This window comes from Mustela putorius, unplaced genomic scaffold, assembly GCF_011764305.1.
Source record: "Mustela putorius furo isolate JIRA1106 unplaced genomic scaffold, ASM1176430v1.1 tig00000788_pilon_pilon_pilon, whole genome shotgun sequence".
In the NCBI taxonomy this organism is placed as follows: domain Eukaryota; kingdom Metazoa; phylum Chordata; class Mammalia; order Carnivora; family Mustelidae; genus Mustela; species Mustela putorius.
The window spans coordinates 2,218,439-2,231,210 of record NW_025421481.1 but is presented as its reverse complement, the minus strand read 5'-3'; the positions used below and the strand labels follow the sequence as shown (position 1 = coordinate 2,231,210).

The window sequence follows — 12,772 nt, the reverse complement described above, 5'->3', positions numbered from 1 at the left end:
ATTGTGTGAATTATATTATTTGGTTCTAAAGTATAAGCCATTTTTTAATTTGTGGCTAAGCCCCAGTTTGTTGCATTACAGTGTTCTTTTCATACTTCGCTGAATTCATTTTGCTAACACTTATTTGTACTGTCTATAGTAACCAGTGATTTTCCATATATTAACTTTATTTGGGATAGTGGGGTCCTATTCTAATCTGATTTGAGTATCAGGATTCTGTAATTCCTGGGAATATAACCAGGGCTGTGTTCCGAGGTAATGGGAAGCTTTCCGTCTTTTATTATGCTTAAATAACATAATTTCTTGAATATTTAGTAGAAATTCCCATAATTATCTGAGATTAGTATAATTTAGGAAGATGACCTTTGCCTAACTTTTCAATATTTTTTATAGTTATTGATCTATTTAGATTTTCTACTTTTTCTTGAATCATTTGATAATTTGTTTTCCTTGAAAAATCATGCATTTTACTTAGATTTTTAGTTTTTGATAAAACTTCTAAGTTCTCTGTATATTTAGAATCTCTGTGTCTATAGTTACATCTCTTTTCTCATTTATAAATGTGTGTGTTGTCTTTTCTCTGATCAAACACATGAGTGGTTTGATGGTTTCAAAGAACCATTTTTTAGTTTTATTGATTTGTTTTTATTTTTCACTTATTTTCTTTATTCCATTTCTTTAAATTTTTTCTTTTTTCTGACTTCTTCTAACTTTTAATAGTTTGGGTGCCTTTTCCAACTATTTTCTAACTTCTAGTAATTTGAATGCCTATTAGTTCACTTATTTTCAGTATTATTTTCTAATAAATGCTACACATTTTTCTCCGGTTATGGCTCTGGCCATATTCTGTAGGTTTTGATATATAGTGCTCTTATTGTCATTGCTTTTTATTTTCTCTTTAACCCAATATTAATTTGGTGTAAATCTGTAAAAATTTCCAAATGGAAAGTTTTGTTACTATTGCTAATATATAGCTTTATTATATCGTGTTTAAAAATATGTGATCTGTGGGGTTTCTCCTTTTTGGAGATAGTCTTTGTGGTGTATGTCAATCAGTTTTTGTGATTATTCCATAGGTGTTCATAAAGATTGTAAGTTCTTGGTGTTGGGTACAGGGTTCTTTATTAGATCACTGTTGTAAATTATTATTTGAAGCTTTTTGATTTTGTGAGTCTAGATCATATCAACTTCTGAATGACATGTTAAAATCTCCCCGTGTTATTGTGAATTTATTGTTTATTTCTTATATATCTACTTTTCAATCTACATGTATTATTTTGCTGTAGACTTATCTTTTGTAAATAGGGCTAACAGTTGACCAGTATGAACTGGTGGTATAGCTTACTGGTTGGTATCCATTCTGATCTGTCTAAGTCTGTGCCACATCAGTTGTCAAATAGTTTTGATGTTATCATTGCTTTTAATTGCTTTATAGCTGGTTTCAGGGTTCTTTTTAAAAATTTTTTATTTTTAGATTTTATTTATTTGAGAAAGAGAGAGCGAGAGAATGAGTGGTGGGACAGGCAGTGGGAGAAACAGACTCCTTGTGGAGCAGGGAGCTGGATGTGGGACTCAACCTGAGATCATGACCTGAGCCAAATGCAGACACTTAACCAGCTAAGCCACCCAGGTGCCCAGGTTTCAGGGTTCTTTTATTTTGATTTTCTTACAGGTTTCCTACCCCCAAGAGACTTTGTCTCCTAATAGAGACATTTCTTCCTACCTTTGTGTTTTATGTTTTCCATTTATTCTGCTTTTGTTGCTTCTCCATCTCCAGCCCTCTGCTTTTGCTAGATTTTTAAAAATCATTATGAAGTTGAACATTTGCATGTGTATGTGTTTGTTTTTCTGTGTCTCTGTGTGTGTATGTGCACATTTTTACAATTTTTATTTCTCATTCTGTGAACTGTCAGTTTTATATCCTTTTATTTGTATCTATTGTGTGATTGGTTGTAATCTTGATCTAGTATGAACCTTTTACATTTAGAATATTTTATCTTTTTCTGTGATGTGTACCAAATTTCTTTTCATAGTTTGTCTTTCTCTTGACATTGCTTTATAGATTTTTTCCCCTAACCATCTTATTAACTACTTTTTTTAGACCATGCTTTGCTTATTTTTCCTTTTCCTTTTTCTTGATTTACTGTTTTTTTTTTTCTTTCCATGTAATGATATGAAAGTTACACATACTAATTCTGTGCTTGCCTTAGTTGCTCAGAAATTATCACATACATTTAAACTGAAAGGGTCTTGTCATCTTTGAGAATAGATTACGGTCTTTACCTTCTTTTGCTTTTCCCATATGTTCTACATATTCTTGAATCTTATTCCATATTATAATAACGCTAAGAAGCTAATTTCTTGGTCAGTCTTTCACAGTATTATTTAGACCTCACAACCATACTTGTGAACATCAATTTAGGGGCACCTGGGTAGCTCAGTTAAGCATTTGCCTTCAGCTCAGGTCATGATCCCGGGGTCCTGGGATCGAGCCCAGCATCAGCCTGCTTCTCCCTCTCCATCTGCCTGCCCCTCACACTGCTTATGCATTCTCTTTCTCTCTCTCTCTGTCAAATAAGTAAATTTTTAAAAATCTTAAAAATTTCTTTGTACTGGGACCCCTGGGTGGCTCGGTTGGTTAAGCGGCTGCCTTCAGCTCAAGTCATGATCTCAGCGTCCTGGGATTGAGTCCCACATCGGGCTCCTTGCTTGGCAGGGAGCCTGCTTCTCCCTCTGCCTGCCTCTCTATCTGCCTGTGCTCGCTCACTCTCTCTCCCTCTATCCCTGACAAATAAATAAATAAAATCTTTTAAAAAAAAAATTTCTTTGTACTACCGTTTCTCTTACTCATTTTTTTCCTTGAATGTCTTAATTTTCTGGAATAAATGTAAAATTTTTTTTCCCCCAAAACAATGTTAAAAGTTTTGGTGTGGTTTTTTTTTTTAAGATTTATTTATCTGGGGGTGGATGGGCAGAGGGAGAGGACGAGAGAGTCTCAAGCAGACTTCACGCTGAGCACAGAGCACAACGCAGGCCCAATTCCATAACCCTGAGATCATAACCCAAGCTGAAATGAAGAGTCAGATGCTTAACCAACTGTGCTACCCAGGGGCCCCTAAACTTTGAAGTTTTTTATGTCCTGAAGTGTTTTAACTTTGCTCCCATATTTGAGCAATAATTTGATAGGACATACATTTCTATGAAAGTCATTTTGCTCAAAATATTGAAAACACCATGTCACAGATGAAAAAGTTTAATGCCAGTTTCTAGAGTTAAAAAAAAAAAAAAGCTATGTTGGGCACTGATATATTATAGAGTGAATGTTTTAAATGATTTTTTTTAAAGATTTTTTTTATTTGACACAGAGAGAGAAATCACAAGTAGACAGAGAGGCAAGCAGAGAGAGAGAGGGGAGGAAGCAGGCTCCCTGCAGAGCAGAGAGCCCTTTGTGGGGCTCGATCCCAGGACCCTGGGATCATGACCTGAGCCGAAGGCAGAGGCTTTAACCCACTGAGCCACCCAGGCGCCCCTAGAGAGTGAACATTTTAAAAGAAAAAAGTTGCAAAAAAAAAAATTTGTAATATGTCTCATTTATACATATGTGGATGTTCATAGAGGTCAGAAAGGGTATTTATCAATTATTGCCAATTGTGATTGTCCTGGTTATCTAGTACCATGTAATAAACTCCTCCAAAAGTTAGTATGCAAAATAAAATTTATTATGTTCAGGGATTCTGTGCATCAGGAATTCAGACAGGACACAGCAGTGATGGCTAGGCGTGGAGATGGGAAGTCTTGAACGGTCACTCCTATATCTTGTGCCTCTTCTGGGATAACTGAAGGATGGACTGAACTGGGACCATCCTCCTACATGCCTATATGTGCCACTCCATATGGGGTCTATATGTGCCACTCCATATGGGGTTTTTGTGGCAGTTTGATTTGTATGGTGCTTCAGGATTCCAAGAACAAGTATTCTGTAGTGAAGCTTCATTAGCCTTCTGTGATCAAACCATGGAATTCATCTAGTGGCATTCACCATACTCTTGTGGCAGCAGTCACGGGCTCACCCAGAATCGTGAGTGGGGACTGACATAGCTCCTACTTCCTGTTGGGAGGTGTCCCAATTTGTGGCTATGTTTTGAAACCATCACAGCTGTCATGGACAAGAGTGTTGGTTAAATGATGGCAGGAATTTTTCAAAAATCTCTTCTGTTCACTACTGATCCCCAGAAGAGTACTTGAGACACAGTAGTGTTTGATAAATACATAATGAATGAGGGATGGGGCTTTTGGTCCCCTAATGCTTTTTGGTACCAAATGAATGTTTCACAGCAAGCATAGATTATCTTTATAAATAGAAACAAAAATCAAAAGGTATATATTATGTTAATGTTTTAATTTATTTCATGATATCCTAGATATTTGAATGATTTCTATGAGTTGGAGCTCCAACATGGTTCTGGTGTTGTGGGTTGGAGCATTCCAGTGACTAAAGGAATTGTGCCTTCTCCAAGAGAATCCCACACAGCTGTCATATATTGCAAAAAGGATTCTGGAAGTCCTAAGATGTATGTCTTTGGTGGAATGTGTGGTGCTCGCCTGGATGATCTATGGCAACTTGACTTAGGTAAGCTTACCTTGATTCAGGCTCAGGAATTGGTTATGATTGATAAGGACAAATGTAAAAATCGCTTTTGAAAAATATTTTTGGTTACAGCATTTATTGAGTTGCACTTAGATTTATAGAAGGCACTTGTCGCCAGCTCTGGGACAGCTGAGATGTATGCAAATGGTGGCTAATCAATGAAGTTAAACAAATGAATGTTTGATTTATGGCAGTAACTCTCCTGTGCTCCTTATAAATAGGGTCGCCATATGTTGTGGTTTGCCTGAAAGGGCCCTGATTTATGCTTACTGTCCTCTGTAATTATTGGTAGTACCAATTATCACTCCATAAAGTGTCCCATTTGGGAATGATCAAATTTATATGGTTTTTCTGTCTACAGGAAATGTAACATTAGTAATGTTATTGCTGGTCAGTGAAAACACTGGCTAGCTCTTTTTAAAGGGATCCTAGGAGTGAGTGATTGGAGAGTAGGTATGCTCTCACTTTCAACTATCTTCTACACAGTGTGTTCTTACTTAAATGTTAAAACCCCTAATCTGGTTTTAATGCAAAATTGGTGGCACCCTAAATACACTTCCCATTACAGATGCTAACATTCAGGTGTAAACAAGATTATTGTAATTGACTATTTATGTCAGCTGGAAATGTTTATTTTATTTTATTTTATTTTATTTTATTTTTAAAAAGATTTTATTTATTTATTTATTTATTTGACAGAGATTACAAGTAGGCAGAGAGGCTGTCAGAGAGAGGAGGAAGCAGGCTCCCTGCTGAGCAGAGAGCGTGATGTGGGGCGCTATCCCAGGACCCTGGGATCACGACCCAAGCTGAAGGCAGAGGCTTCAACCCACTGAGCCACCCAGGCACCCCGAAATGTTTATTTTAAGATGAAATTCAAGTAATGGTTTTGAAACATCTTTGCTTCTTTTTGTTAAGTCCTTTTTTGTTTTATTTTTTAAAATTCTGCAAGGTGAGAAGCGCCTGGGTGGTTCAGCCTTTAAGCATCTGCCTTCGGCTTAGGTCATGATCCCAGGCTCCTGGGATCTAGCTCTGAATCTGACTCCCTGCTCAGCAGGGAGCCTGCTTCTCCTTTTCACACTCCCCCTGCTTGTGTTCCCTCTCTCAAGGTCTCTCTCTCTGTCAAATAAATAAATAAAATCTTTTTTTTTTTCTTTTTTAATTCTGCAAGGTGAGGTAATTTGCTATTATTAAACCAAATTGCTAACATACTTATTTTTACTTTTAGAAACTATGTCTTGGTCAAAACCAGAAACTAAAGGGACAGTGCCACTTCCACGAAGTCTTCACACAGCCAGTGTTATAGGAAACAAGTATGGTGGTTTTCTTTTTTTCACTTTTTTTTAAAACCAACTTAAGAAAGATACACACAAAGAGTGGTGCTACCCATTGCTTGGAAATAGATTGTTGAATTTAACAATGATTGTGTCTACTAAAGCTAGAATAGTAAGCCTATAGAAGCTAGAATGCTTACTGTGCCATTTTCTTATCCTGCCTCTTACATTTCTGTACATTTCTTACAGTGCCTTGCACAGAGTAGATATTACGTAAGTGTGAAGGAGAGTGTTGTCTCACTGACCTGGCCTCCATTGCCAGGTTTAACACACCTAACTCCATGTTCCATTTTACTTATTTTTGGTAGCACTTGATTTGTTCTCAGATATGAACTCAGTATGCACACAAAGTGATTGAACTTTGAATAGAGTTGTGGTTAGAACATAAACTCTGTAACCAAATTGCATGAATTCAAGTCACCAGTTTTGTTATTTGTCATGTATGACCTGGGGCAAGGAAATTTAATCTGCCTTTACCTCAATTTCCACACATAAAAAATGCAGATAATATTAAAACCTATATCTGTCTTGAGGATTAAATGGATTAATACGTATGAAATGCTTCAAACAGTGGCTGGTACATAAAGAGCACTCAGTAAAGGTTAGCTGTTACTGTCATCAACAAGTTCTCTTATTTGTGCATTATTGTGTAAAGAGAAATTAATTATTTTCTTTGTGTAGGGATTTTTTCCTATAAGTAATATTTTAGGAAACAACTAGAGCCTCATTAGTTCTTTTTTTTAAATAGCCATAAACCAAATCTAATAAGCTATATTTTTTAGAATATCAGAATCCTTTTATAAAATGCGGTTTTCCATTGGAACTCTAATAGACAAAATAGGAAATTGAGCTTGTCTAGTGGGCACGAGGTTACATGGGCCCTGAGTGCTGCCTGATGAACCTTTCTCCTTAAGCAGCTGTTAGACCTATCTCAAGAACCCTTAGGGCCCCAAGGGACATAGTTTAAAGTTTTTTATTTGACTGATAACAATGACAAAAGTTATAGGAAACGTAATCCTCTTTGGTTACTGTATGCATACAACTCTGAATTTGATTTTAGGTGTCATAGGTCGTTCGACTATCTTTCTGACTAAGGTACACTTAGTATATTATATGTAATATTGATTTTCAAATGTATTGTAAGTGAAATATTCCCCACTTTATGTAACTTGCAGAGAGAAATAATTTGATTCTGTATTGCTTCATGAAATTGTAAACTCTTCAGAGAAGACCACTTTATTCATTATCTTACTCCCATTACCTTGATCATAAGTAAGTGAATAGTCCTGAAGCTTTGAATCAACAAATAAGAAATTTAAGTCTATTCTTAGCATTTTAAATCTAAAAAAAAAAAAAAATTAAAGCTTTAGAAAAAAAATCAGCCACTTTATGTTCTCTCTTTCTGTTCAGGATGTACATTTTCGGTGGATGGGTTCCACATAAGGGGGAGAATATTGAGACTTCACCTCATGATTGTGAATGGAGATGTACTAGTTCATTTTCTTACCTAAATCTCGGTGAGTCTTTTAAGAGTTACTTACTGAGATAAAACTTATTAATAAAAGAATTTTTGTTATTTTGTTGCTTAAGAACACTATAGTAGTCATGGATATTTCTATCTTCTAGATACAGCAGAATGGACCACCCTAGTATCAGATTCTCAGGAAGACAAAAAAAATTCAAGACCAAGACCAAGAGCTGGACACTGTGCTGTTGCAATTGGCACTCGATTATATTTTTGGAGTGGAAGAGACGGCTACAAAAAAGCACTGAATAGTCAAGTTTGCTGCAAGGATCTTTGGTATCTTGATACTGGTAGGTAAGAGTATTCAATAAATATTTTTCCTTCAGGTAAATAAATACTTGAGCCCTACCTGTCTCTTGAGATTTAGTGTAAATGCCACTGCCTCTCTTTTCCATAATTAAAAATGAATGGAAGAAATATTGTATGTAGATATTTCCTACTCGAAGAGAATTCCCTTTTTTTCCCCAAGAGAGTTTCTTAATGTCCCTTTCCTTGAGTATAGACTGGATTTAGTGACTCCCTTCCAAACCACAGAATATGGAAAAGGACCAGTAGTAGCTTAACAGTAGACAAACCTGGAAAATACCATCTTAATCAAATAATCAGTATTAATAGCACTAATGATAGTCATGTTGAATCATTTAGCCCTGCTTCTTGTATGATGTGATCAGGAGAAACTTCACCTGTGTTACTGCAAAATCCATAACGTCACTCTGAGAAATTACCAACAAACCCAAAATGAGGGACATCCTAGACATTCTATATGAATAGCGCTCTTCAAAAACTTCAAAGTGATGGAAAACAAGGAAAGCGAGGGGTCAGTTAAGGCTCAGTCAGTTAGTTAAGTGCCTGCCTTTGGCTCAGGTCATGATCTCAGGGTCCTGGGATTCAGCCCTGCTTTGGGCTCCCTGCTTCTCCCTCTCCCTCTGTGATCTCTCACTTTTGCTCTCTCTCAAATAAATGAATAAAATATTTTAAAAAAACAAAAAACAAGGAAAGTGAGAAATAGTCACAAACTAGAGGAGACTAAGAAATAGTCAGAAATTAGAGGAGACTATTAGATTGGATGGAGCAAGCACACACACACACACACACACACACACGCGCGCGCGTTAGTTGGAAAACTGGTGATATCTGAGTAGTCTGTAGTTTAGTTAATAGTATTATTCCGATGTTAATTTCTTAGTTTTAACAAATATGTTAGCATTAAGAGAAACAGTAAAGAGTATATGGGAACTCTGTGTTTTTTCTGTAAATCTCAAAGTATACCAAAATAAAGGATTTTTTTAAAAGATTTATTTTTAGAGAGAGAGACTGCATAGAAAACATGGGAGGGGGAGCAGGCAGAGGGAGAGGGAGAGAATCCCAAGCAGTCTCCCAGCTAAGCATGGAGCCTGAGGTAGGGCTCAGTCCCACGACTCTGAGATCATGACCTGAGCCAGTATCAAGAGTCAGATGATGCCCAACCAACTGAGCCACCCAGGTGCCCCTGAAAAGATCTTTACAAAAGTAGTTCAACACTAAAAATTTTAAAATACAGAACTCATCCATTTATTTCAATAAATACTTATTGATTGACACATGTCTATCAGGAATTTTTCTAGGTTGTTTTATATGCTGAGAAGTGAAATGTTACAGCAGTGAAAGAGACTGATATGATAATGTCCCTGATATCAAATAACTTATATTCTTAGAAAGTATGAGGGCAGCAGGATGACAGGCACTAATCGGACAAATTAACAAAATAAGTTCCGTTTCTGGTAAGCGTGTGAAGATAGTAACATGGACCACTGGGATAGTCGATGGGGTACTGGGATAGATAACACTAACTTCAGGGTGGGTAGTTAGAAAATTATGAGACGGCACTTGCGATATGCATGGGACGGCATTTGGGTATCCAAATGGAGAGAAGAGCTATCCATGGGAAAGGCTAGGGGATAAACACTATAGCAAGGGTGAACAGCAAGTACAAGCGCCCTGAGATAGGAACACTTGGTACATTTGGGAACGGATTTGAGCTGAGTGGAAGAGGACAGTGTAGGAATGGAGGTTAGGGAAGTGACAGCAGGACAGATCATATAAGGCCTCGCACATCATGGAAGTTTAGGTTGTTTATAAAGTACAAGAGTAGTTTATTTATTAGTTGGAAGGAGAGATGTGTCGTGATCTGATGTATGTTTTGGAATGGGCACTGCATTTGTTTGGAAAATAAATTGTAGGTGGGCAAAAGTGCACACAGGGAGACCAGTTAGAAGTCTTTCACAGGAGTCTGAGATGTCTTAAGACTACAGTGGCGCCAGTGGAGATGGGGAGGAGTGGGTGAATTCTGGATATGTTTTGGAGTTCTTATCGACGGAATGGCTGATGAATTGGGTGTGGCATGTGGCACAAAGAGGGGAATGGAGGATGAAGTTTTTAGCTTGAATAATTTGGTGGCATTTCCATTTACTGGGTTGGGGAAGACTGAGGAGAATACCAGTTTGTGGAGAAAATTAAGTTTCGTTTAGACTATGCTAAGTTTGAAATAAGGAGATGAAATATGTAGTTGATGAATAAAGAAATCTGGAGGTCAGTCAAGAAATCAAATCAAAAGAGATGTAATGTATGCTACATGAGAAAAGCAGATTATAAACCATGCCTATGATTCCAGTTTCTTTTAAGCATATAAACAGAAAAATCTGGAAGTATACATTGTGTACCAAAATGTTATCTAAAAGGTGATATTCAGCATTTTCTGAAAGGTTTTTCTCTCATCTTTATTTTCTACAGAGGCATGTATTGCTTTGGTAATATAGAAACAGTTTAATTTTAAAATTAAGATAATTGGAAAATAATAAATGGAACAACTAAGTTGGAGACTAAATATTTTCTGTGGAAGAAGCACATACTAGTAAGCAGGAAAAAAATACAGAAAATTCAACTTATTGATGCATCTTCAAAATTAGGAGTTATTGCCTGAAGTCCAAGGATAAACTTTAGTCTCTGAGATTAGAAGAAAAATATGTGTGTATAGGTTTTTCTTGGCCTAAAAACATCACTCTCAACAGATTATCTAAGGGATCTGTGACTAAGGGATCTGGCCAGTTGTTCCATAAACCTTTTCTTTAGACATGAATAGCTATCTAAAAGTAATCATGGCCACTATCATAAGGTCGAAGTTTAGACTTTGCTTCTCCTCTTGATAAATTGGCATGAATTTGGGGGATTAGGGAAATGAGGGCTCTTCGTCTTGCCTGTTTTCACTTTTAGTTAATCTTTGTGAATTTGTTAATATTTAAAAGAGTGGTTAATTCCATGAAGCTTTTTAATGCAAAATAGCAGTCCTTTGCTCCAACCTTCCTCTTATTTTCCTTGCTTCACAATCATCTGCTTTCAACTCTGTTAAACAATTCTTTTGGTATTTACTTCCGTATTTCCATATAACACAAATATATATAACTTCTATTGATTTTTTTCAGTTTAGGCATAAAATGCTCACTTTCTACTCTGGAAATTAAGGATTTAATCTCTTCTTCCCATCATTCCTCACCTCTATCCTATATGCCTTTCCTACCCCCATTCTCTCAATATGATTATACCGTAATTTTGTTAGATGAGTATTCATTGTTTACATTATGATCACATAAACACTGTTTGCAGGTGAGCCATGTAAAATATTGTTATACTTTCCTTGCACAATTTTTTATTTGCCATGGATTAATAATTGTTACTTTTGTTTGTTTTAGATTTGTATGTATTTACTACGAATTCAATCCATACTCTGTTATTTGTTTAAATCTTCTCTCACTATGGTTAGATGCATCAGATATTCTATCAAATTTCATCGTCTTGAAGAAATTTCTCCTGCTCCAAACTGGGATGATTGTCCTCCACAAATCGAGCCCAGCTATCATCTTGGCGTCTCCCTTCATCATCTTCCTGGGGATATCTTTTGCCTCTCACCTGTGCCGGATTCCCTGTTTCCTGGATTCCATATTTTTTCTCTTTCTTAGTTTACTTTTTCATTTTTTGTGGAACACATCCCAGGAAAAGGGTGCATAGGTGATAAATTTACTTTGAGATTTTGCATTGGTTGGAAGTATGTTCAGTCCTTCTTCCACTTAATTGGCAATTTGCATGATAATAGAATTCTACACAGGAAGTCATTACTCTTCAAAATTTTGAAAGCATTGTTACACTGTTTTCAAGCTGCTAGGTTTTTGTTGAGAAACCCAAACCATTTCTGATTTTTGTTCTTTTTAAATGTGACCTTTCCCCTCACCCTTGATAGCTTTCAGGGTTTGTTTGTTTGTTTGTCCCTACTATTCTTAAATTTCATGGTGATGTTCTTAAATTTCATTGTGCTTCTATTTTTAACCCATTGTGTTGAGTACTTATTGGGCCCTTTCAGTTTGGAAACTCGTGGTCTTCAGTTCTGGGTATTTTCTTGATTTATTTAATTGATTTGTACCCTTCTGTTTTCTCTCTTTTCTCTCCATGTAACTTCTGTTATGTGGGTGGTGTACCTCTTGGACTTGTCGTCTTATTATTTCCTTGTATAGGTTGTCTTACTTTAAGAAATTTAAATAAACCGGATTGTGAATAGGATTATGGAGAAATCTATGTGGGGAATAGTTGGAGGAACTAGGTTTACTTACCCCCTAAAACACAGTCATCAAATTTTTCTCTAATGGGCTAGATAGTAAATATTTTAGGCTTTGTAGGCCATATGGTCTCTATTATAATGATGCAATTCTGCTGCTGTAGAAAAAGCAATGATAACTAATACATAAACAAATGAGCATTGCTGTGTTTCAATAAAACTTTATTTACAAAAACACACTATAAGCCAGCCAGTTTGCTGACCCCTTCTCTAAAAAATACAAAAAGACAGATAATAGACTTGTTCAATATCTATAAGGATTCTATATAAGGATTAAATTATAGCTTACAGATATCAACTCACTAGAAGAAAAAATTTTCTTATATAACTGTCTAAAGATGGAATGTACTCCTTTAGGAATTCTGAGTTCTCTGAATTGGTAGGTAAACAAAAAGAGGACGAAGATAATGTAGAAATAATCTCAGATTCTTTTTCCCAGTTCTAAAACTCTATGATTGTTATTTGTTTTGGAAATGTTGGTAATATTTTATACCAAAGTAGTTACTTGTTTGGCGTAGTACAAGTTTTGATAAGAGGGTATTAACTTCAAGAAGTTGTGATTTTCCAAAATATGTCCAAATCATCTTAGCTAACATTAACAGTATTTCTGACTTGTATACTAT

General features: G+C 36.0%; 1 protein-coding gene across 5 annotated transcripts in view; it reads left to right on the top strand.

Moving 5' to 3' along the window:
- HCFC2 (host cell factor C2) overlaps positions 1-12,772 on the top strand; it is a 40,931-nt gene that overhangs the window by 7,019 nt on the left and 21,140 nt on the right. For all 5 annotated transcript variants that reach the window (XR_006608029.1, XM_013051545.2, XM_004743028.3 and 2 more), the window contains exons 4-7: positions 4,422-4,630; positions 5,877-5,961; positions 7,393-7,499; positions 7,609-7,797. Coding sequence is in view for 4 of the 5 variants with exons in the window: in XM_013051545.2 (XP_012906999.1) it covers positions 4,422-4,630; positions 5,877-5,961; positions 7,393-7,499; positions 7,609-7,797 (590 nt within the window). In the remaining variant the exon portion in view is untranslated. The remainder of the gene's footprint in view (positions 1-4,421; positions 4,631-5,876; positions 5,962-7,392; positions 7,500-7,608; positions 7,798-12,772) is intronic.